The 27,120-nt window shown below is 35.8% G+C and overlaps 1 protein-coding gene across 1 annotated transcript; it reads right to left on the bottom strand.

Moving 5' to 3' along the window:
- Positions 1-79: 79 nt before the first annotated feature.
- Positions 80-25,792, bottom strand: LOC128013150 (vacuolar protein sorting-associated protein 41 homolog). The gene is made up of 29 exons (XM_052595887.1): positions 25,596-25,792; positions 24,911-24,949; positions 20,739-20,846; positions 17,607-17,684; positions 17,418-17,492; positions 13,836-13,898; positions 13,309-13,374; positions 9,367-9,486; positions 9,130-9,276; positions 8,531-8,597; positions 8,264-8,361; positions 7,926-8,061; positions 7,660-7,775; positions 7,518-7,574; positions 7,354-7,415; positions 7,167-7,248; positions 5,774-5,866; positions 5,536-5,663; positions 5,296-5,440; positions 5,068-5,109; positions 4,934-4,984; positions 4,694-4,831; positions 4,035-4,089; positions 3,719-3,859; positions 3,492-3,628; positions 3,287-3,386; positions 3,126-3,170; positions 618-697; positions 80-321 (listed from the first exon to the last, which is right to left on the bottom strand). Exons 1-29 carry the CDS (start codon positions 25,614-25,616, stop codon positions 241-243), a joined length of 2,571 nt encoding a protein of 856 aa, XP_052451847.1. The 5' UTR covers positions 25,617-25,792; the 3' UTR covers positions 80-240.
- Positions 25,793-27,120: the final 1,328 nt, after the last annotated feature.

The following is a 27,120-nucleotide window of genomic DNA, read 5'->3' on the forward strand; positions in this document are numbered from 1 at the left end:
TTTTTGCAGTACATGACTTAAGTTTAGCCTTACAAAATCTGCACTACATGTTTAAAAACATTGTGGCAAAAGACTTCAATAGATTATACAACTGCTTTATTGGTGCTTTTATGAAACAAAATGTAGCAATCACAAGCTTGCATTAATAAATACAGTTAGTTAAGGAAAGCTTATTTTATGATTGTTGACAGGATCTGATGAGAGAGTGGTAATTATTGATAACTCTTATTCTAGGAATGATTATTTCTTCATCTCCAGTATGCCACTGCCTGGTCCTCTCCGCTTTGCACTGCAGATGTTACAATACTGTATTCCTGCGACCTGCCAAAGTTACATAAGATGCAAAATGTTAATGCAAAAGCAAAATAAACATTTCTCCTTTTCGAAGATAAACTGTCAAAAGTTTCAATGCAGCAGGCTGGTTCAAATGCGAAGTGTGTCATTTCTGCATCTCTAGCATTAATAAATGCCATTGGTTGAGCTAGCAAAATGTTTGGAGAGTGCAACTTAGAAATACAAAATACAGTCTTCTAGTTGTTTTTGCATATTAAGGTGGATTACAAAAAATACCTCACCTTTAAAAAAGCAGTTATATGTAAAGATTAAAGAAGACTTACGTTCCCAGGGGACGGCAGACACTCCTTGTGGAACATGTGTCTGCAGTGAAACACCACCACACCAAATGCCTGAGCCGTGTCTTAGAGTGTGAATTAAATGAAAAATAATTATTGGGTGACCGCTCTTATTTTCCTGTTTATAGTGTATAAATGGTGTATTAAAAATTCTCTTGCACACACACACACACACACATATATATATATATATATATATATAAATTAACTGGTGTGGTGTTCATTCGCATTGTTTCTAGAATATTGTGTAGTGATCAGAGGTATTTTAAATAATAGCTGAAAGCTTCACTGGCCCCCCAAAAAATCATCCTGACACAAAATGACCAGCTAACATTAAACTAATCATAGCAGCAGCACATGTGAACGTGTGAATGAGTACTAGTCAGGTAAAATCACTATCATACTAATTAGACTGTAAGAGCAGACTGATTGCTATAAAAGAAGGGAAGAAGCGCTTCCAATCACGGTGTTCTTGTTTGCAATGGATACCTCCAAAGTTCTCAATTCCATAGAGAACCTCTTGTCAGTCCTCAAAAGGCAAGTGGACAAGCAGAAACCCACAAATTATGATCAACTCAGAGAACTAATAAGGCAAGAATGGATCGCCATTTTAATTTTGATGATTAGAGCTTACTGCTCATTAAAAAAAATCCAGTATCTCAAAATATTAGAATATTGGACCACTGGGCAGCAGTCCAGATCTTTTTCTCCTTAGCCCAGGTAAGACACCTCTAACGTTGAGCAAATTCCTTGACACGTCTGTGTGTGGTGGCTCTTGATGCCTTGACCCCAGCCTCAGTCCATTCCTTGTGAAGTTCACTCAAATTCTTGAATCGATTTTGCTTGATGATAATCCTCATAAGTCTGCGGTTCTCTCGGTTGTGCATCTTTCTCTTCCATTCTTTTTTCATACTTTTTCCTACCACTCAACATTTTGTTAACATGCTTGGATACAGCACTCTGTGAACAGCCAGCTTCTTTGGCAATTAATGTTTGTGGCTTACCCTCGTGAATGGTGTCAATGATTGTCTTCTGCACAACTGTCAGATCAGCAGTCTTCCCCATGATTGTGTAGCCCAGTGAACCAAACTGAGAGACCATTTTGAAGTCTCAGGAAACCTTTGCAGGTGTTTTGAGTTGATTAGCTGCTTAGTATGTCACCATATTCTAATTTGTTGAGATTTGAGATTTTTTGTTAAATGCAAGCCAAAATCATCACCATTAAAAGAACCAGAGACTTAAACTACTTCAGTCTATGTGCAATGAATTTATTTAATACACGAGTTTCACAATTTGAGTTGAATCACTGAAATAAACTTTTCCATGACATTCTAATTTATTGAGATGAAATTCTGGGTATCTCTTGTTTTTTTGTTTTTTTTGAAACCACAATAATGGGGAAGACTGCTGATTTGGCAGTAGTCCTTAAGAGGGGAAGTCGTGGCCTAATGGTTAGAGAGTCTCGGGCCGGCAGGAATTGTAGGTGGGGGGAGTGCATGTACAGTTCTCTCTCCACCCTAAATACCACGACTTAGGTGCCCTTGAGCAAGGCATCGAACCCCCAACTGCTCCCCGGGCGCCGCAGCATAAATGGCTGCCCACTGCTCTGGGTGTGTGTTCACAGTGTGTGTGTGTGTTCACTGCTCTGTGTGTGTGCACTTTGGAAGGGTTAAATTCAGAGCACGAATTCTGATTATGGGTCACCATACTTGGTGGAATGTTACGTCACTTTCACTTTCACTTTTTCACTTTCACTTTCAATCACTTCCTTCAACAAAGAGGGGACGTCACAAAAGGTCTTTAGTGAAAGGGCTGGCTGTATCAAAGCATATTAATTGCAAAGTTGACTAGAAAGAAGAAACTGGGTAGGAATAGGTGCACAAGCAACAGGGATGAACGCAAGCTTGAGAATACTGTCAAGCAAAGCCGATTCAAACACTTCGGTGAGCTTCACAAGTAGCGGGCCAAAGCTGGAATCAGTGCATCAAGAGTCACCACGATCAGACGTCTTCAGGAAAAGGGCTACAAGGCCACTTCTGAAATAGAAACAACATCAGAAGCATCTTCCCTGGGCTATGGAAAAAAAGAACTGGACTGTTGCTCAGTAGCCAAAATCCTCTTTTTAGATAAAAGTACATTTTGCATTTCATTTGGAAATCAAGGTCACGAGTTTGGAGGAAGATTGGAGAGGCACAGAATCCAAGCAGCTTGAAGTCCAGTGTGATGTTTCCTGAAGTCAGTGATGAAATTTGGGGTGCTGATAGCTTCCATGCAACTTGAAATGTTTTACTTTACATGTAATGAATCCAGAATATATCAAAGTTTCACTTTTTGAAATAAGTTGAATGAACTTTTTCACAATATTTCGATTTTTTGAGATGCACCAGTTTTCTTTTTCTGTATTGTATTTTATAATTTCTTTTATTTTTCTCTTCATGTGTGGCTGTGTGTTCATGTATACAAATGGATGCATTAAAAGTAATAAAGGTGTACCTGATGGTAAAATAGGAGTGTGGCAGGATTCACAGATGTTTTCTTCTATGAGAAATAAAAGCAATAGAATTTTGTAGCATTTCTAGTGAACAAAACCGCTGCCGATTCCCCCTGATATTATTCCATTTTGTCCTAGATTGACAGGAAGACGATTTGTTTACCATCCACCCGCACTCCTCTCTTCTGTGTCCTGTGCATCCTCTGTAGAAGAGACAGTGAATCTGCCACCAGGATCTTCTTACAGCCCTCTCTCAGTAAGATCTACAGGGCAAACATCAAGACGTTCTGAACACTTTCAATGAACACAAAATAATCAAGCAAGTCTAGTTATATTAGTACTGTAGCCTGAATGGAAATCGATCACACTTGTAGATTGTAGTCTTGTAGAATCTTAACCAGTGAGTCTCTAAGGTTAGGAATCTCCATCCCTTCTTTAATGCGGTGAATGAGCAGGATGGGGTCCACATGGGTTCCAATGTTATTCAAGAGGCCTGTGATAAATGCTAGAGTGAAGAAAACACAAGAAGCATTACTAATATTGTAAGTTACATTTTTTTTAGCAGAAAGAGCTGCTGTAGAGTCAGGTCTCATACGTGGTTTGTCTATAGAGTAAGAGATGAGATCGTCCCAGAGTTCTCTGTCATCCTGCTCTTTAGCAAACTCAATGGCCTTGTCTACATCCGCCAGCTCCTCCATGATCATCTGCAGGGCTCGTCTGCAGTTTCCCATACGACCTGACAGGAAGGAAAAAAAAAACATACATCAGAAGCACTAGAGGCTACAGCCAGTTGAACATTTTACACACAGTGACATCTCCTCTGTTGCACTGGATCAATTACTGTTTAAAGAACTATAACATGCATTCAGTGTTGATGACAGAGATGCATAGATCAATGATTCAGAACTCACTGAGCAGGAAGACGGTCTCTTCTACAAAGTGCCTCTGTTGACAGATTTCCAAAGCCTGAAAGACACAGAAGCAACCGTTCAAAATCTGTTTTCATTGTTTTTCACGTTTTATGTTGCGGCCTTATGTTAAATTGCTTTAAATTACTTTTTTTCCACATCAGTCTACACTCCAAACCTCATAATGGTAGAGCAAAAAAACTGTTTTTTTTTTACATCTTTCTAAATTTATTAAAAATAAAAAAAACTTAAATGATTTCATTACATAAGTATTCGTATCTGGGAGAGTTGAAATTTAGTGAGTATTATTTATATTGCTCGTAGATGAAATAAAAAAAAAAGAAAAAAAGTTTCTACACTTTGAGTAGGCTACAGTTAAACTGTAGCAAATTAAATGCAATGGGTATGATTTGGAAAGGCACACATCTTAATAAAAGTTCTAACAGCTGATAATGCATATCAGAACAAAAAAAAAAAAAAAAGAACAGCAAAAGAACAGCATTTATTTGAAATAAAAATTGAATGTAACATTATGTTTTTACTGGCACTTTTGATCAGTTTAATGCACCTTCAAAAATCTTACTGAGCCCAGAATTTAGAACTTAAAAATGCCCCCCATTAATGTGTTAATTCCTGTTTAGTGACACAAAGTTTCTACAAACCTTCTCTAGTGGGCAGTGCATGCTCTCTCTGAGGAAGGGCAGTAGGTTGGGTCGATCATACTCAGCATACAAACTGATCTGCCTCTCATGGTACTTCTGCCCCTTATGATGGTCCCGCTTAAACAGCTTATGCAAATACTGAGGAGAAACAGGCAAAAGGGAAGTAACACATCCAATGTTAACTGCAGCTGGACCCCTCAGACACATCTGCATGATTTAAACAGCTCATATTCAACATACCACATGCAACAGCTCAGGTCTGTCTTTTAATTCCTCCACCACTTTGTCCATCTGCGGGAGAGAAACACAGATGTTCCTTTGTACAGAGTTAGGAGGGTTTTATCACAAGACTGAGGCCACTGCACTGAACTCACCGATATTTTATCATCATTATCCAGCAGCATGTCAACAGCTTTCTAAAAAAAAAGAGAGAGATAACAAAGAGGCGAACATATCCTTCAGATGCATCTCTCTGACCGTAAATCACATTGTTCCAAAGTCATCTATAATATATATCATCAGCAAAACAATCCATAAGTTTCTTGCAATAAAAATTCTAAAACATCCTCAGTGAGGCCAGAGGAATAAAACCGATGTTTTACCTCTTTGTCGAAATCCATGAGCAGGACAATCTTGTCTTTGATGGCGGAGAATAGGTTGTGTTTGTGAATGAGTTGGTAAACATCTTTGTGTCTCAGTTTCAGGTAGATCTCCAGCGCGCGATCGTAACGCTGATCATATGTGTAGCTGCACACACACACACACACACACATGCATTTAAGATCAACTTGTGCAGAGCTGCTTTTGAAATTATTATACGCACTTTGGCAGCATCGACTCACAGTTCGGCCAGTGTGGTGAGAAGCGTGCTGTTGGTGGGGTCCTTCTTCAGGTGTTCATTCACTGCCTGAACTATAGCCATGTTGTTGTACAGCTCTCCTGGCCACTCGCGAATAAGTGTGGCAAAACCCTGGGTGAAAAACAACAAAAGGATTTTCCTTCTTCCATAAAGTTTGGTGTTGTAATAGGTTAATATCTTTTTCATGCAATTAAAAAAACGGTTTAATGGAAAACACATGCCTCATAGTCAGTCTTGAGGAACTCGTGAAGTATCATCTCATAAATTGCGGGTCGAAGACGAAGGTCTCCTCTTGGTAAGTACTGACTGATGGCCTGGGAGGAAGTGGAATGGAGCTGGTAGTTAACAAACAGCATGTGTGCAATCCAAAACTGAAAGATTTTATTTTATGTATTATTATTTCTTATAATATTATTATTTCTTATAATATTATTATTTCTTATAATATTATTATATATTATTAAATATATTATTATATATTATTAAATATATTATCATATATATATATATATATATATATATATATATATATATATATATATATATATATATATATATATATTATATATTATTAATATTAAATATTAAAGAATATATTTAAATATGTTTAAAATATTTAAATGGGGACTTATCATGTCCCCGGGAACACATGGTGGGTTCTGCTAAATGCATACATTTTTTATATATATATATATGTGACCCTGGAACACAAACCACTCATAAGTCGCTAGGGTATATTTGTAGCAATAGCCAACAAAACATTTTATTGGTCAAAATAATCTATTTTTCTTTTATGCCAAAAGTCATTAGGGTATTAAGTAAAGATGTCCTACTGTAAATGTCAAAAATTAATTTTTGATTAGTAATATGCATTGCTAAAGACTTTTTTGGGACAATTTTAAAGGCCGTTTTCTCAATATTTATGTTTATGTTTTTGCACCCTCAGATTCCAGATTCTCAAATAATTAGCTGATGTTGTCCAACAAACCATACATCAATGGAAAGCTTATATATTCAGCTTTCAGATTATGTATAAATCTCATTTTCAAACAATTTACCCCAATGGTGACTGGTTTTCTGGTCCAGGGTCTCACACACACACACACACACACACACATTATATGTATATATATATATATATATATATATATATATATATATATATATATATATGTTACTAATTTCTCACAACTCAAAAGTGTTCATTAATAATAATAAATACATAATATTATTACTATATTATCACAACACAATCAATAAAGATCACACTAAAATTACTGACAAAAAGTTATAAAAATACTGACATGATATTTTATAATTGCTCAAGGTTTTAATATATTATTCATAAATATCATATATTCTCTACAAAACATTTTGTTAATTAATAAAAACATTTGATTGATTTCTCAGAACTTTGTATAAAATATAATATATATTGTATAAATTATAATGATAACAACAACAATAATAACATCACACTGGCTCATTACTATTATTAATAACAATTATTCTTAATAATAATAACAGTAATAGGTATCCTCATTAATATTTTTCTACTATTTACTACAGGGGGGCAAATAATTATTTAAAAAAACAACAATTCTGCAGACTTACTTTCAACTGTCCAATGGTTTTAAACCTGTACACTTCATTCTCCCAGAGATCCATGTTCTTTCCAAGCACTTTTTGACACTTTCTGTCAATAAGGAATACAGAGAGAAGAATGCGGCATATATTAAGGCATCCATTCATATTTGAAATGGTTAACAGGTCAATAAATCAGAGGGTTGACGTCCTGTACCTGGCAGCTGCATCATAATCTCCTCTCTCCACCAGATGATTGATGTACGCCATTCCAATTTTCTATTCGCAGAGCACAGACAGGAAGCAGCCACACTGTGAATCCAGATTATTACCTAAGACTAGCTTTCTGCACATTAAATCACATCATTCAATTGTTTTCACCTGTACATCATGCCGTTTAATGTTTCTGAAGCTGATCTCTGCAGCCATCAGTGCTTCCTGTGACAAAAAACCAAATCATTATGCACAGCGCACATTTTTTTATGTTATGATATAAATGCTTCCTCCCACTGCTAAACTATACTTCATATTTCTTCTTCTCCAGAAGCCAGTCGATGTGGTCATCCTGGTCTCTTTCTTTAGCCACTACAATGTCTTTAGGACTGATGATGTAGAACAGAGACTCTCCCTCAGAGTGTTCTGCAATGACAACACAGATGAGTGAAAGATTTAAAATTGATGACTATATCATCCAAATGGGAATATAAGGTAATTGATTAAACTGTGGATTTGGGTGATCTGTATCCCTCCCTCTTCATTATTATGGTATTCATTCTGTCTTCATCTTACCGAGCCGGTAGTCCCTGCACTGGTTCTCCTGGAAGTTGCGTACAGTGAGAGCATCTGATGAGATCTCCTCACAGCCCTCGGGTAACGGCTGAATGATGTCTAAACGGGGCCGTGTTCTGAACTCCTCCTCCTCCTCCTGAGTTATATTCATTAATAAGTACATTTGATGCTCAAAGCAATACAAAACAAACTGTTTCTAATAAGGGACTTTGTCAGCGAATAAGTTGATTTTAAAGCTCGCTTTGTCTCATTTGAATTTATTTGAGGTCATCTTGCAGCTCCCTTGGACATGTCATGAGGCTTCTGATCTTAGCTCTGGTGAGAGTGTGGGATACTACCATGTGCTCTGAGTTCTCCTTGACATAGAACAGAGTGACCAGCTGATCGGCCAAAGGCGCCAGTCCACTAATGAAGAACTCGGTCTCAAATGCTGACACTGAAGAAATCAGGAAAAAAACAAAAAAACAAAAAGTTATGCTTTGTACATCTGAAGAGATAATAAAAGATACGGTTTTCATTTTTGGGTGAACTGTCCTTTTAAATGTAATTATGTTACTGTACATCACATGTTCTCATCATGTGTCTGACTGTAATTGGTTCAGTACCAATCTCAACGTAGCGACTGGGTAGATCTCTCATTTCTGTTGGGTCACGCTCTTTAACAACACATATCTGAAAAAAAATAAAAAAATAATGAATGTACCAAACAACGTTATTCAAATAAGAATACAAATGTGACCCTGGACCACGAACCCAGTCTTAAGTAGAATGGGTATATTTGTGGCAATAGCCAAAAATGCATTGTGTGGGTCAAAATAATTGTTTTTTTCTTTTATGTCAAAAGGATATTAAGTAAAGATCATGTTGTAAAATTCCTACTGTTAATATATCAAAACTTAATTTTTGTTTAGTAATATTCATTGCTAAGAACTTTAAATGCGATTTAGATGTTTTTGCACCTTCAGGTTCCAGATTTTCAAGATGTTCAAATAGTTGTATCTTGGTCACATAGTGTCCTATCCCAACAAACCATACATCAATGGAAAGCTTATTTATTCAACTTTCATGGGGTGTATAAATCTCAATTTTGAAAAAATACTGACCCTTATGACTGGTTTTGTGGTCCATGGTCACATATTTTCTTTTAGAAATGAGCTTCCCTAGATATTAAAACACTTGATCTGCAGTTGTACTGAAAACACACCTTAACAGAAGAGCCCCAGCCGATGATCAGTGTGGCGTTGTCTTTCCAGCACAGACTGCAGGGGTACATATCCGGCCTAAGACTGGTGTTGTCCCGCAACACATTAGTGATGCGCTGTTTACTGCTGATGTCATAAATTTTCACACCCTGAAACACATCAGACACATCGTTTAGATAACATCATTATTAGTAAGGCATCTTAATTAACACGGCCAGTGTGTCTAAATCTGACTGTACCACATTGTTTGCCCAGGCAATGAGGTTGGCTCTCCATTTCACACTGGTGATGTTTCCCTCTCCTTCGTGTAGAACAGAGGTCTTCCAACGGTTCAGCCAGTTCTTCTCATAAAGCAAAAGCTATAGGACATATTTCATTAATTTAACATTAGTGAGCATTTGCTGACAGAGGTTCACCAACACACAACAGAAAGGCAGAGTGTTTGCATCACAACACCAGAGGGCAGTAGAATACAGAGCATAAATAGGTCCAACACAGCAAAGTCAGTGACTACATGTGTCCTTTAATTCAATTTGAGAATATCTGAATTGTTTTCATTGGTTGCTTTTACTCTTGAAAAAGAATCAAATATAGAACAACTGTCACTGGGGTGGTACCATTTTAAAAGTTAAATATTATCAAAAACTGTCTGACGATAATTAGAAATGTCGAAAACAGTTGTGGTGTAATATTTTTGTGGAAATTGTGATTTTTTTTCTTCATGATTCTTTGAGTAAAAAAGAAAGTTAAAATAACACAGTGTTTATTTGAAATATAAGTTTTCTGTAACATTATATGGCTTTACTCGCTGTCACTTTTGATGAATTTAATACACCTTTGCTAAATAAAACTATTAATTTCTTAAAAATAAAAGAAAGAGAGAAAGAAAAAGAATCCTTCTGACCCTAAACCGTTGAATGGTAACATATATTTAAGGTACTAATTTGCACCACTTTTAGGGTTAAATTCAGTACAAAGATAAGCCCTGAATTGGGAAAGGTGCCCTAGTGCCTTTTTTTCTTTCTTTATTGGTCTAAAATGGTATTATTACTATTCGTAGTATTTTATTACTATTTTATTATCTATTATTGCAGTAAGTATTGGATCAGTGCGCTCGGTAGATTCATTGGCCTTGTCATGGTGTTTAGGTCACATTCAGGCAGAAATTTCATAAAAATCATTTCACAAGCAGTATCAAAATACATTTTAGAAAAAGGCAACATTTGGTTCAACCTTTAGATAATTGGAAATTTGTAAAGTCACTTACCCAGGCACGCAGTACAACACAATTGAAAAGCACATGAGAGAAGATGATACTGTATTGACTTCTCATGAACCGACTAGAGAAGAGACTCAAACAACAGAATTTCCTTGGTTTACTCTGATAGGTCGGATATTATTCGGTGAAAAATGCCATTTTCTGAGGGGTCCGTGCGATAATAGTCACGTGCAGAAAGCGGCGATGCACTTGGTGGATAACCTTGAATCGAAAGTGTCAAAAATGCCACACACAATCACCACGCGGCCAACCTGACCTGACTGCAGAGAAAGTGACTGAAAGGAAAGACGGTTCAATGTCGCTTCAGTTCTACACTTTTGGCTATGTTAACAGATCACAGCGCAGCAATAGGAGATGACACTCCAAGAGCCGAGCAGACGGAATTGAATTGCCTTTGACAAGATGCGTCTTCAGTGGAAGCCGTATTGATTTTCATGGCAGGGCTGCATTATGGGGACCTTAAGCCAGGGAGAAAGAAGGAAACAAGCAGAAGCGGGAGGAAAATGCAGAGGACTCGGCCACCGTGGCGCACAATGGACGCCGTTAATTGCTTCTGATAAGCACAATGCAGTAACAGCGTGAAGCCATTTTATGAGAATCAATCGTGGCACAGAGGATAAAAATCTATGATTTACAGAAATTGAGAAGACTCTATTTGAGTGGCTCGAGATTTGTATGTCTCCACAAACAGTTCACTTTACAAAGATCCAGTGGCATTTATTCAAATTCACTTCACAATTGAAGTTTTTTTTCCCAGCCACAAGATGTCTGATCAGTGCGTGCAAACAGATCAACTTCTTTTGAGTGCTTTTACGACAGACACAAAGCCTGTTTTTATTTCTATAGATGTACAGAGTCTGGAATGTATCGGACTGTGGCATCTTCAGTTGGTAGCATGGTGTCCTTTGAAAAATGAGCGTATTTGTTTAGTCCATAAGCCAAAGAGTGTTCTACATGTTGCAAACACTATGGCACTCTATGTAATGACAGTTATTTATTGCGCAAGAAGAGACAACATCTCTCTAGTGAACAACACTTTGGAGAAAATGGACCACTCTCTCTCTCCCTGATGTTGACCCCAGTCTGAGGCCAAGACGGTAAGAGCGTTTCAAGCCAAACAGCTTCAGTTTGAGTAACCACTATACACGGCACTCAAAATGACAAAAAATGATTCCATTCGAATAATTTAGCTTAACCCTCATTGTCGAAACCTCAAGAGCATCAACCGATGGAGACCACAAAATATAGGTTTAGACCTCAGGTACGAATTTGGCTTTTGTTTTTAAGGCATTCAAAGCACATTAACAGAGACACTTCCTTTTGAAAATTGGATGATGAATGCGTTTGTTTTTTCCTTTTTATAAATTATTCTTGTACTTTTGCTAGAAGCCTGCAACCAATCTTAAAGCTTAGGGTTGTAAGATTTTCTGTTTTTAAGAGAAATCTCACCAAGGCTGCATTTATTTGATAAAATTACAGTATTAATTAAAAAATTCTATTTATTCTTGTACATATTTATTCTTGTCACATGCTGAGAAATCATTATAATATGCTAATTTGCATTCCAAGAAAGAATTCTAATAAATATTAATGTTGAATCGAAAACTGTTGTGCTGCTTTATATTTTGTGAAAAAATTTGCTTTTTTCAGGATTCTTTGATAAATAGAAAGTTCAAAATAACCACGTATTTTAAAAAAAATTATCTTTTGTAATATTATAAATGTATTAACTGTCACTTCTGATCAGTTTAATGCATCCTTGCTGAATAAAAGTATTTGTGTCTTTATTAAAAAAAAATGACTGACCCTGAACTTTTTAATCGTAATGTAGCCACATACTGATTCAAACCTAAAATGACATGCACATTTCCATTAGTGCTAGTAAATAATGACAGTGAAAGAGAGGACAGAAAATGCTTTTGAAGAAAGAGAGAGAAACGAATCAGACCATGATTCTAACTGGATTTGAACCTGCATCTCCCATATCAGCACCAAGGCTCAACTTTACTAGAACACACTAGCTCTAACCACTAAACATGGGTCTGGGACCCGATGCAGATCTGATTTCAGCTTTTAGCATCTTCTGAGTGACCTGACTGCTTTTAAAAATATGAGATTGGCAAAACAAAAGCTTTTTTTTTTGTTTGTTTGTTAAAAGTAGAGAGGAACTAATTTGACAATGAGTGCAATGAGATCTGTAAATAACAGACAGTATCAAGTTTTGAAACTGCGCCTTTAAAGGCGGTCACACATCGGACGAGAAGCGCCGCGTCGCGTCGCGCCATATGTAGGACAACTCAAGGTATCGCACACCGAACACGCACATTCTATATGCGCGAGCTCAATTTCGCAGCAAGATGGATGAGTTTTAACTTCATCTATTATTATTATTATTTTAAATATATGATTTTAATTGATAAAAGCTGAGTTTTGAACGTTAATTAATGAAAAGAATCTGTGTTATAATAAGTCTGTTATTGTTTTGTTGTATCTGTTGTCTAGGTAACTGTTACAATATTGTTTCGCTAATGTTAGTTAGCCAGCCTGAGTGAAAACGTAACCAAACACTTTGTAATGTTTTATTTCAATGAAACAAATGTACTGTATTTTAGTTTCAGTTTCAGTTTATAACATCTGTTTTTTATATATATAAAACTATGCAGATGGCGCTCTGTGGCGCGGCAGAAATTTGAACAGCGTTCTGAGTCGTAGCTGGGCGCCGCGGACAGATGCCGAATGGCGCCGCTGGTGTGTGTACACTCATAGAAAATAATGTGTTCGAATTTTAAAGACGTGGCGCAACGCAACGCGACGCGTCGCTGCGCTTCTCTTCCGGTGTGCGACCCCCTTAACACTCACAGTGTGAGTTTTGAGTCCCAGGTGATTGTGAAACTGGATTTACCTTGTTTCCTCCAGTCACAAACTGTTTATTGTTGGATTTGCTGAACTGAGGGTGTAGCGCCACGACCTGGAATTGAACAAGAGACTTCAGTTCAGTTTATGGCAACACCTGAGTTAATATCAATGTCCACTCCAGTATTTCTAAAGCCATATAGTGCCTCAGAGGGGGTTAGACTACAGCCAGTCTGAAACATGTTCAATAAAGTGCTTTTAAAACCAGGAAAAGTTAAAGGATTGATCCTCACAGTCCAATACACAAAACTATCGATACAAGAAGATGACAGCACTGGCTTTCTTTATTGTGTGCCATAGGTGACATCACTCATGCTCAACAAACAGGCGGCTCATGCATGATATGAAATGCCCTAGAGAAATCAATTAAGACTAGTAGCAGGCTGAAATTACATTGTTTTTCGAGAATTATCAGTGTTTGCCGTGACGGGAAATCGAATTCAAAGGGCTATTTCCCATCAGGCAGCAAAATCATAGCCGGGGGACCGACGACTTGCATTAATGGCAATAAGTTACCTTGATGGGACAGTCAAAGTTTTCATGGAAGCCCTCCCTAGTGTACAGGCCGAACACTTGCACCTGGAAAAGATGAGAGAGAGAAATGGAGAAAGAGTCACAGAGATGTCTTTTTAAGGCAAAATCACTGTGGTCCAGAGATGCGCTCTGCAATAACAGTTGACTTGGGCAAAGCATCAGACCATCCAGTGGGCTAGTTAACCATCTGCCAGACTCCCAATTAGTGGAAAGGTCAACTCTTTCTGCCCTCGCACGCCTTTATGCTACTGACTTAATCACTGGTGGTGCTGCAGTCCCCGACGGCTACAAACAAGCGTTAACACAACATTTCACCTACACCTGTCTGTATAAAACAAGAGGAAACTAAAAAATGAGTATGAGGTCTCAAAAAAGGTACAACTCCGTTGAAAAGTAAAAGCATCCTCTTGCATTTAAGATTATGGTGTGGGAGGGAAACTACTGACTACAAATTGTTCCAGTTTTTCTGATCAGGCCACAAGCTTAGTTGTTCTGAAAATAAAGTGCAGGTTTCTACTTTTTGAAAAAAAAAAGCCAGTAAGTGTAGTTGAGATTAACAAAGGCCTCCATGTTGATTTTAATAAAATAGTTTAACATTTCATAATTAATAATAGTTTAATCATTTAACACACATATGTAAAAGTCTGCTATTATTACTTATGAATTTTCAATTCAACAATTATGTAATTCATAAAATAAACTCAAGTATACTTTTCTAGTGATACAGTTTAGACAGTCTAGCAATATATTATAAATATTTATTAACTATGAAGCACACACCAAGTTTGATGAAGGCTACTTAATCCTAAATGTTCCATTTATTTATGAAAGACATTATGAAATGTTTTATACTGGTAACTACTGATTTTAAATTGTTACATTTTAATTTCATTGTTAAATTTTGTATGTTATGTATAAAGGGCAGTTTTTACCTTTTGGGAAAACCTAATAATGAAAATAAATAAATAAATAAATATATATGAATTGTTAGTGTGTGCTTCATATATATATATACAGTACAGAAAAAAAATTTGGACACACCTTCTCATTCAAAGAGTTTTCTCTATTTTCATGACTATGAAAATTGTAGAGTCACACTGAAGGCATCAAGGGCTATTTGACCAAGAAGGAGAGTGATGGGGTGCAGAGCCAGATGACCTGGCCTCCACAGTCACCGGACCTGAACCCAATCGAGATGGTTTAGGGGTGAGCTGGACCGCAGACAGAAGGCAAAAGGGTCAACAAGTGCTAAGCATCTCTCGGGGAACTCCTTCAAGACTGTTGGAAGACCATTTCAGGTGACTACCTCTTGAAGCTCATCAAGAGAATGCCAAGAGTGTGCAAAGCAGTAATCAAAGCAAAAGGTGGCTACTTTGAAGAACCTACAATATGACATATTTTCAGTTGTTTCACACTTTTTTTATGTATATAATTCTATATATAATTCCACATGTGTTAATTCATAGTTTTGATGCCTTCAGGTTGAATCTCCAATTTTCATAGTCATACTCAAAACTCAATATATATATATATATATATATATATATATATATATATATATATATATATATATATATCGCTCCAAAAAATCGTACATGTCACATTTAGCCAAAAAAACAGTAGCAAAGCATTCGGTAAGTTAGGATTAACAGTGCAGAAGAGTGAACAATGGCCTCTATGTCGATTTTAATTGGTGTAGGTGCGACAAGATCTCGCCTCTGCCGTAGTAACAGGGATAGACGTGGTCTATCATGCCACAGATCAGCCTGAGAAAGCCACACAAGGTGCTGATGATTAGCCTCTGTGGACTGATAACAGCCAGCTCATGATCAATGAGTAGATAGATGGAAAGGAGCGATAGAAATCACAGAAGGAGCGAGGAGAAGAGGAGTGCTTTTTAAAACACATTTTAAAATGGACCAAATGCGTACATGCTGTTTCTGCAGGTGTCAGAGTTGACGGAGCCGGTATTGAGTGGGAAGACAGGCACTGCATCATATCTCGCACACAGAGAAAGATATGAAAACTCAAGTAAACAACTCCTTAGACTCTCATGGGGAAATTCACTAAGAATGAATTGTGCAATGCTGGTGCAGTTGTTTATTTGCGCATGCTGTGGCTTTGGCTCTGGCTCCTGATTCACTAAATAAACCTGCAGATCAGGAAATGGCATAAACACATCGCAAGAATTAGTGCTGAATGTGTTTTTGCATAATGCAAATATCCATTTCGCAGGCCAGTTATGAGTGCTGGGCTGTGGATGCAGCAGACCTTCGCAGCCATATATACTTTGCTGGGACTGTATAATATCAGCTTGATTTGCGCAGCTTGATAGTTAACAACGGCTCCGAGTAGTAACAGCTGCTCTATGTGAAATCACGCACCTGATGGTATTTACCGCTGATTAGAGAACCGGCTTTACTGACTACATGCGCATTAATCATCGGACGATCTATATCGTGCACCCCTATTTTATTGTGATTGTACACAAATAAAAGCAAACAGTTCACAATTCTGATTATCTTTATGACAAAAAGGAGTAGGCTAGTTGGTTCCACTGTTAGAAAGAAAAAAAATCAAGTGATAGTTCTGGTGCCGCATGCGCACACACAGTTAAGCTTTGCTACTTTGACATGCAGCCTGTTCATTATCATAATAAAATACAATCAGTCAAACATATGAAAAAACAACAACACACTACTCAGTTAAAATATGTAATCAAATCAGTGCTGTTAAGTGTTCTCACCGTACCGCCATGATGTTATGCAAAACAATTCGTTTTAAGTAGATAATGAAACGCAAGTAAAGCAGGCCTAGGCTATAATAAATAATAATTTGGCACTCAAAAAGGCCTACATCCCGAATACGGAAACATTTGAATTTGAGTCGAATGAGAGACCCAACCTTGGTTTCAAATTCGTTTTAGCCTAAATTAGTTCATTTTGGCTTGTCGTTTATGTTGCTGTAACTTCTTACGGTATTTTAAATTCTTGTTCTTTTCTAAATACTGTTCATGCTATATTATAAAATAGCATACGCATGTTAACAGTGTTTATTATAATGTCTGTTAACATTTAGAGTCGGCATAAGGCCTATTTATTATATATATATATATATTATATATATATTAGTGAATAAGTATTCCTTATTCTAAAGTGTAACCTATATTTTAAAAAACATTATAAAAAAATATTTTTCTTTTAATTTATTGCTTAATTTCCATTATTCTAATTATAAAACCAATTTGAACTATCTTATTATATTTTAACAATTTGGTTGTAACTGGTTGTTGGCTGAAATCAAAAAAGTGATATAAAAAAAAGTGAAAAAAGTGATATAATTCTCAGAAACCTCTTAGACTAGCCTGACCCTTAACATAATATACAGAAGTAGGGCTTGTTCCTGAAAATATATATATATTTTTTTTTTGCCCTTGGATTTTAGAAGGGACTAAAGGAATAAATTGAGGGTTCGATTTGGACTAATGATGGGATTGTGTTCGGTTTATAATAAAGAGCTAATACAGGAAGTTAAAGAAGATTTGGAGCTGAAAGCAATTCTCACCTTTCCATCTTCAGAGCAGATGCCAACATGATCACCACTCTCATCCAAACTGATCTGGTTTATTTTCACTGAACTCTAAGAGCAAAGAAGAAAAAAGATGAAGGAGAAAAAGTAACATAACCATGTTATAATCAGACACAACCTAGCTCAAACATGGACATATCTATAAGAATCACATTTCAGACTTACAATTTCAAACTTCTGTGTAACATTTCCTTGAATATCCAAAAGGTAAACCTTTCCAAAGTGTGTCCCAAGAGCCAGGAACTGGAAGCAACAGGAGACACAAGAATGTCAGACACACAAGTCAAAACCACGGGACATCCTACACTTATACAGAGTTAAAAGCTGTGGAGGAGGTATTAAAAATGAGTTTTACCAGGCATGGCTGTGGGGCTTCAGTGTTTGTGCGTGTATGTGAGAGTGTGTGTTTGTGTGTGTGGTTTCGGCTGGACCCTTCGAGGGCAAAAAGTGTGAAATTGCTGGAGGACAGGAAAGCCTATTTATCAGAGCGGCCCAGTGTGAAATAGCGTTTTTTTCCCCCCGACATATCAAAACGCTTCAACATAATATATGCGCCACAGGTCACACACCAACACTCTGCCTGTCAGACTAATGCAATTACATTTCAGAGTTTAACGTACGAAAACGTTAGCTATTATCTCATGTGAATTTCCAGTATCACCACCAACCAATTCAAAATTTACGGCATTAAAAAACTAAATTAATTAGATCAATTAAACTTAAGTATAAGTTTAACTATTTTTTTCTGTTTTAAAAGTCTAAGAGTAAATTGTATGTGTATAAAGCTCACACACCAAACTTTACCAAATGTTTCTTGAATGCTTTTTACTCCTAAATAGTGCATGCATTTCCATTTATTTACAGGCGACATTGTGAAACGTTGTAACCTATTTAACTTCCTATTAATTTGCTAACTGTTCAAACAATTCGAAAAAAACAAAACTGTAATTATATGCAAAGGTAATTAAAAGGATAGTGCAAAGAGTTCTACGAAAGGTGGTTGGAGGGGAGGGGCTTATAAAGAGTTCTAGGTGATGTCAGCAGAAAATTAAAGTTGTTTCAAGTTACATTATCATACTTTCATTAAAGATTACAAACCATGTTTGCCCCTTTGGAATAACATGTGCTGATGAATGAGATAATATAATGATATAAAGAGAGTGGGAATGTGTTTTAAGAAATATGATACACTTTTAATGTTTATTTCAAAAAGTCACTCAGTAGTAGTGTTCATCTTCAGATAGCAGAACATGGTCACACTTTATGACTTTTAATGTCCAATATTCACTGTTAATTAACTACTAACTACAATTAATATAGTCAAATATGGTCATGCAGAATGTGCTTTATAAGTACTAATGAATAGCCAATATGCATGCTAATAAGCAACTACTTAATAGTGAAAATTGGTTCCTATGCTAAAGTGTTACATGTTGACATGCCATTCAGAAGATTAACACTTTTTCATTTGGATCAATAGGTAAAACATCTGTCTCAAAGCAAGCCAATTTCAAAATTAATTACCACACTAATGATAAAAGGGACAAGTTTTAGTGAAGATATTTGTATTAATATTGGTATTTGTAAGTGTAAGGTGTAAATCATCATTAAATTATATTAAATTACTGGACAACATTACAACAATTTATCATAACATTAAATACATTATAATGAATATTAATTTTAGGCCTTACTTAGTGTTACCGTTCACTAATTTGCATTATTATAATAAAGTAATTAAGTTTAGCAGCAGGTTCTCTTTTTCTCATCAATACAATTTTTTTTTCATTATTTGATTGTTTTAATGTTTCCAATTAATTACCAATTTCATATAGGGGCCTGGTGAATGAAATTAGTAAATCCCATGTGCTCCTTTTTATTACACAAATATTAGCAAATATTAAAAGTAGCAATTGATTTAGGATTTTATTAGCAACGCAAGAGCATCTGTCGGGCATGTGCTATGCATTGTGTCACTAAGAGGTTAAATAAATAAAATGAAATCAGGCCACATAAAGGGACATTCAGTCCTGTCCGACCGCCAACCTGAAATTAGTTTGACACCCCTGCAAATTTGGTTCTATTGCTCTTCAATCTGCAAACTGGCCCAGCTTTACAAAAGCATCCAGACACACTATAAAACACAAACACAGAATGAGTCCAGCTCTGAAACTGAGGTTACCCTGCGTCTATACACACACACACACCTGCTTACACGTGCACAGACCTTTCCCTGTCGCAGCACACCGAGCCGCCCCATGCTTCACTGCAGTCTATAATGAAATGCTTATATTTACAGGCACAGTCGAGCATGTCCAACAGAACCCACCGCAATCTCCCCAAATAAAATCAGCCAAAAATAAATAAATAAAAGGGGTGGCCTCACCAGCCTCAGTGGCTCTTAAAGGGATTTATCAAAATGGAATTGCTGAAATGAAATTCGGATTCCTGGCACTTAAAATATGAGGCAACATTAGGCAGGCGGGTCGCTGGTGCGAGCGTGTTCTTGTGTGTCTATGTGGTGGAATGCACATCAGAGCGCATGCATAAAAGACTAAAGGGAAGAGACGGAAAGAGGGAAAGATAGAGATAGACAAAGTGAGAGAAGGTGAGTGAAAGAGTGAAAAAAGGAGGACTCTCATTGAAAATTCAGCTTTTCAATGTCTTCTCTTCTTGCAAGCTTGCCTTTTTTGGAGAGATTGAAGAGGAGGAAGGGGGGGAGAAGTCCCCAGGGAAAAGCAGGAAAAGAGGGGGGAAAAGAATAAAAATCAATAGCGGTTAATAAAACATCAGGTGAGGAGACATAACTAGGTATGACTATTCCTCCACAGCGTCCGTGCATGAGTGAACCGGCTGCCATGACGATTAACCAGCCCACGTAGAATGTTCCACCAACAAAAACATCAAGCCCGGAAAAAAACGGAAAGAAGACAGGCAAAAAAGATCTAGAAATCTAAAAGCGGAGGAAATAAACAGGAAATCAGTGAAAGGCTGGTGGCCTGTGAGCGTTTGTGCGTGAGCACTTCTCGAAGAAAAGCACGGAGAGGAGCAGACAAGTCAAAAATATTATATTCAGTACTATACAAGAGAATAATTAAATTAATAAACTACTCCCAGAAATATCTGGATTTAAGAATTTTGAAAATATATGATTCTACAATTAAAAAAACAAGTTACAATTAAGTTCCTATTAAAATAATTTCAATTTCTGTACAATACTGAAAAAAAACCTGTTCTGTATATGCACATCTAGTCCACACTTTTTTCTTAAAAACATGCTAAATAGCTTTTAAAGACCTTGTCATGCACCGTCATGCAGCTGGCCGCATCCTTCTGCAAGATCTCTGTCACGCCATTGGTCAGCCTCTCGTACTTCAGTTTAGGCTCCTCCTCTGTGTCCTCCTCCTGTAAAAAAACCCAAACACACCCACTCTTCTTTATTTAATAAGGCACCAGAATTGAATAATTAGTACAAATAATTTATATCTCTGTTAATAAAAAACAATTTAGCATTTTATTCTGTTACTTTAATTATGGCGTGATTCCTTAGTCTTAAAAGAATGTGATATCATGTAATAATAAAGCATTATATAGCAATGTGAATGGGACCCTGTTTCATGTTACAGTAACATCAGGGAATCCTAAACCTTTTGGTCAGCAGAACCTCTGTAATCTAAATGATTTCCCTGAAGCATCCCTTGAGATTTATTGAGATGATTTTTCAATAATTTGACAACATTTGCATATTCATGGTTCTCGAACTTTGTATAATGGTCACATGCAGGTACAAATAAAATATATTTTATTTGTACGCACTCTGTTTTGTACCTAAATATTTAAATTTTACATTTAGAATGATTTTATTTATTATAAGCTTTCCATCAACTCCTGCTATAGAATGTATTTGAGTGTTGCATTTTAAATCTGACCAACTTTAATAACGTGTTCAGTAGAATATTAATTCATTTGTTAAGTTTTCATTTAATACATTACAAATGCATTTTAATTTTTTTTTTTTTTATGTATTCAGCAAGAATGCACTAAATTAATCAAAAGTGACAGTGATGAAGAGTTAATAAGTTCATCTGAACTTTCTATTCATTAAAGAATCCTAAAAAAAAGTAGCTCGGTTTCTACAAAAAGCACAAAAGTCATTAACATTTATAAAAATAAGAAATGTTTACTGAGCACCAAATCAGCATATCAGATAGATTTCAGAAGGAATCTGGAGTAATGTATTTAATCATAAATGACATTTTAAAGCATATTTATATATTTAAAGAATAGACTCTTAAACAGTTGTTTCAAATTATAATCATATACACTTTTGTAACTATACTGCATGTTAGATCAAATAAACACAGTCTTGGAAGCTTAAGAGACTTCTTTCAAAACCATTAAATAATCTCAACATCAAACTTTTGTATAGTAAAAGTGTTTTTTTTGGGGCCAGAAAATTCCAGTCACTCCAATGCAAATAAGTAGCTAGCAGAACTACGAACAAGATAAGATCACAGGCAGACTGGCGGTTTGGGTAGTGTTTCATTTTATCAAACTTTTTTTTTTCTTCTCGTCACCAACACCTCCATTGTCCATTTCCTGTTGTGTCCAGATGTGAAATTTCTAATGCCTGAGCATTTGTCATGGTCTACAAAGCCATTACAGACAGGGACGGAGTTTCTACGGCGGGGAGGGGTGGATAATATCTCTCCTGTTTCATATCCCATAATTTCTTCCTCTTGTTAGTGTTTGCCATCGCCACGCCGATGTGGTGGATGAGTGTTGTGCCTCATTCTCTGCCGCTCCTAATTGGTGCCCTGGGGAACAGGGGATGAAGGGAAGCCTGTCTTTAATTGCCCCTTTTCTGGAGTGGTGTGACCATCCACACTCTCCTCTTTCGCTCATCCCTCATTCTGTCTCTGTCTTTCTAGTTACAAACTTTGCTGGAATGTTATAGTGAAGCATTGGGCCTCAAAACCACAGATTAACGTCAAACCCCGCCAGCATCTTTTCTCATTTCCTCACACTGCGTGACATCATGTTTAGAGGCTGTGGCATGTTTTCTTTAAGCCTTGAGATGTGCGTTCTTCTTTCATGAGGATAGAAGGGCTTTACGTGGGGTGTCATGAATGCTGTCAAGCTCCAAAAATGTTATACAGTATGAGCTCAGAGGACTCCATCTGAGAGCAGATTTCCACACAGCCTTCAACACATCCATGGTCAAATCAGGAAGTGTTAGGGAGAGATAGACCAGGGGATAGAGATAGTATGGAAGCTTATTTTCGAGTTCTGAGTTTAGCTTATATCTCTATTTTACAATTCCGACTTTTTTTTCATAATTGCAAGATGAACTGAATTAGGAGATATAAACTAACATGCAATTTTATTTTTATTTTTTTCTGGCAGAAACAAGCTCCATTTTCTCTCAATTAGTTTCTTTTATGTAAGCTTATCACTCACAATAGGGACTTCTCTTCTCAGAATTTGAAAAAATATATATATTTTTGCATCAATTAGGAAAAAAAGTCGGAATTACGAAATGAAAAAAAAGTGTCATAATTTGTCTAATTCATATTGGATAAAAGTGTCTGCTAAATTACTAAAAGTAAATAATCACCTTTATTATTATGTAAATAATGTAAATAATTACCTTTGCATATATACTTTTCTTACAATTGTAAGCGTTTATATTTCACAATTATATATATATATATATATATATATATATATATATATATATATATATATATATATATATATATATATATATATATACACATTTGAAAGAAAAAAGGCCCAATTATGAGATGAAAAATGAACTTGCTAGAGCCACCGAATAAAAAATAAATAAATAAATAAATTCGTAAATTATTATTATTACTATTTTTTTATTTCACTTTTCCTTGCAATTCTGATTTTATATTTCACAATTCAGACTTTTCTTATCAGATATGCAGCTTTACATCTCACAATTGAGAATTATAAAAGTTTTTTCTTAGTATTGTGAGATTATATCTTAAAATTCTAAGTTTATGTCTTGTAATATATATATAAAATCCTAATAATTAAGAATTGTGAGCTATAAACCCAGAATGATAAGGGATTGTGGGATAAAGTCGCGTTACTTTTTTAAAATTGTATTCATTCATTCATTCCACAGTGGAAATAAGCTTCCATAAGTCAGAGCTCTACAATTATGGACAAAACAAACTGTGGTTTACAGTGAATCCAAAGGAAAATACAATCATGCTCTCCAAGGTTCCTGGGTGCATACAGAAGACAGTTTGTGGACAGAAGAAGAGATTGCTCCACGGACTGAGATTTCATTTACAAGGAAGGCAAGGCTGTTGTTTCCTTCTTTCTGTTTTCATTTTGAATTGAGGACTAGAATGTCTACATGACATTTCATTCACTGTATCACAAACTCTCTCCTTTTTACAAAAGTCTCTTCTTGAATCAGCACTCAAGAAAATGGACACAATGTAATATGACCTTTTAAAGTGGCACTGTACACAGAATATGTTACAGACAAGTTATATAGCTGTGTTTACATACCCCTAGCAGATTTCAAGATAATAACTTCATAACTTCAGATCATAAAAACTGACAGTAAGATTTTTACACTAAGTAGTAAGTACACATCTGACCTGATGCATTTGTCTGAAGAACATTGAGGTAGTTTAACTGCTCAGGGCACACAAGGAACAACCATCACAAAGCATAACAGTCACTGATCATCCAGGTAAAAACACAGTATTAAAATTTAAGGGTATGTAAACTTTTGAGCTGCTTAATTTGTCTTTATCCAGTTCTTATTTTGGTCTTGTGACTATGTGAATGTCCATTATGTGTGAAACTGTGTATTCAGGACATTACTACATAAAAGGTAACATGCAATTTTATTTTTTTTGTTTTAACATCTTGCATATTCTACGAGGGTACCTAAACGTATGAGCAAAACTGCTATTTATGATATAGGATTCTTATACTGTATTATCATGTGACATAACAAATGGTGACACCTCTAATGTCAAATGCTTTAATGAGAATGTCTCCTTACATGTCTATGCATCCCTGAAAAGTATTGGGACAAGGTTTATACATAATAAAAATAAATTAAAGTGGAATATGGAAGGTTTCTCAAAGCCAACTTTATATAAATGTTTATTTTAACTATCAGAGTAACCAGAGACAGCAGTTTCCATTAGGATTTTCCACTAAGGTTTGACCAAAAGAAAAGAAAAAAAAAAGTGTCAAAATAGTTTTATAACCACAATTTGAAACATAGTTTTATTATTCAAAACCTAAAGAGTATTTTTAAGTGTTTTGCTTTAAAAGTAAGCTTGTGCACACATTCTTTCAAACAAATGTCAATTAAAGTAAATATTTTGTTACCAAATGCATTATTTCAAAATCACAATGGATTCTGCTTCAATTACATTAATAAACTGAACAGTTCTTGATTTTACCTCTGACTCATCCGTGGATTCTTCACTTAATTTTCTTCCCTGGAAAGAAAAAAATCATGTTTTAAAAAAGACAAAGCAATGCATTAATGATTATAAATCATTTAAAAAAATTAAAATAACAAAATGAAAAAGGCATATTATTTCTTCAACTCCTTTTAAATATATATATGCAATGGCAAAGCACTGTTCTACACCTAATATTAAAATTATTGTATATTGTAATTATGTATATGTCATACATTTATAGTTTTTCATTTTGCCAGTTAACTTCCTGTAAACCCCTGCTGAAAAAGCTGGTTTCAGGTCTAAGATAGTCTAGTTTAAGATTGTCTCCTCCAGTCTCTCCAGCTGACAAATGTCCAAAAGCCAGTAAACAGACCAGCTTTTATTTTGTATTTATTTTTCTTAGCAAAGAATAACGTTGACGGTGTCAAGTAGTGATGTCGGCAAGTGTTAAACTATCGAGTGAGTCTGATAGCTTCAATAACACGACTCTAAAATAGTTATTTTAAAATATAATTTACAACTGCAACCTCGAATAGCCAACACGCATAACAAATTAAACATACAGAAACATTATATGTATAATCACAAACTGTAAATATGTTAATACATGGTTGATGGCAAAGATACACTACAGCTCAGAGGTTTGGTGACAGAATGTTTTCTTCCTTCAGAATCCTACCTGCTCCTCCACTTCCGCCATGATAGAAGCTCCAGATGTGGGATAATAAGGTAGATTTATTCGCAGTCTACTAATTTAGGGTCTATCAACAACACTAATAATATTTATGTACACTTAAAACAGTTTCTTTTTGCACAATAAACCTAGCAGTTAGTCATGCGGTACTCATTATTATGGGTACTAGGTCACATGACAAAAACAGGAAGCACCGCTAGAGCATCATGGGAGTTGTAGTTTAAATGCTATGGAAAGAATTCGCTTGCACACGACCTTTATCTCCGACCTTTTCGTGTTTTAATTCACTTTCTTTATAGTAGCAAACTCATTTTCGTCAACCTCCATATTTTATTAAATCAAATCGTAATTTAACATCTACACGTGAGCAACAGATTTGAATATCACATGCAAATGAATTTTGTCTATAAATCAGCTGACCCCACAGAATCACTGGCATCTACCTTAATCTTTTTTGCTTGTTCTAATATGTCAGTCAAGAAGAGGACGTGCGATGAGATGTAATTTGACATTGTTAGATTTGTAACAGATATAGGATGGAATCATCTGAGACAGGCTGTCAATGTGTCTCATATGTTTATGCTGATATGGCTGGCGGGATGAGCTTTGTTCTTGCCATATTCATACAGGTAATGAGTTGGGATATCAGCTCCATTCACTTAAGTTTGGTGAATGCAGCAATTATTAAAATTTGTTTGGCAAAATTATGCAAATTAGCTTATGCACATCAAATATCCATAGAACAGTATTTTAATGTTTGCATAATAAATGTTGCTCATATACAATTAGATCAAAACCAACACTACATCAATAATGAGGACTTACATCAGCTCTAAAGAAAAAGTGGAACAGATATTTAGCGTAGCTTGCAGCAGTGAAACATGCTAAACATCAAAACATAAGTTAAATATGAACTTATTTCATTGTGCAATTTATCTTTAATGCCCTCTGCAGTGGGTTAAAGCTCTTTAAATAGTTGAACAGCTGGGGTTATTGCATCTCTGCCACATGTGTTGGTTCATGTTCTAATAATTTATGAGAAATGACCCACTGCGCCTCTGCTTATTGCTTTATTGGCTCGAGCCTTAATGCTTTGGGCCATTTTTAAATTATTCACTGATAATGTCCTATCCATTTTTTTTTACTAGCTTTTTACACATTTTATGTTTTTCAATGGTCTGGCTGATTTTTGCTTATTAAGAATATATCAAAATTACCTTAACAAAGCTAATCTGTACATCACACATCCTCAATATGTGTCCTAATAACATAATGTGTGCGGCCAATCTCCTCCTATATTACTGCACTCATCTCTCCTGAGTAAAAAAATGTCTCTTCCTCAAGTTGAGAGTGAAAGCCATTCTCCTAGGAAGTGACCTTTAAGTTCCATTTGGTGTGGAGGTCATTGTAGTGTCTCATCTGACACACTCAGGTCCACAGGCACTCACTCACTCATGCACACACACCTATCTCATCCCCTCACCCCGGCTTGAGTCTTTCAGCCTCCTGA

This window comes from Carassius gibelio, chromosome B24 (assembly GCF_023724105.1).
Source record: "Carassius gibelio isolate Cgi1373 ecotype wild population from Czech Republic chromosome B24, carGib1.2-hapl.c, whole genome shotgun sequence".
In the NCBI taxonomy this organism is placed as follows: Eukaryota; Metazoa; Chordata; class Actinopteri; order Cypriniformes; family Cyprinidae; genus Carassius; species Carassius gibelio.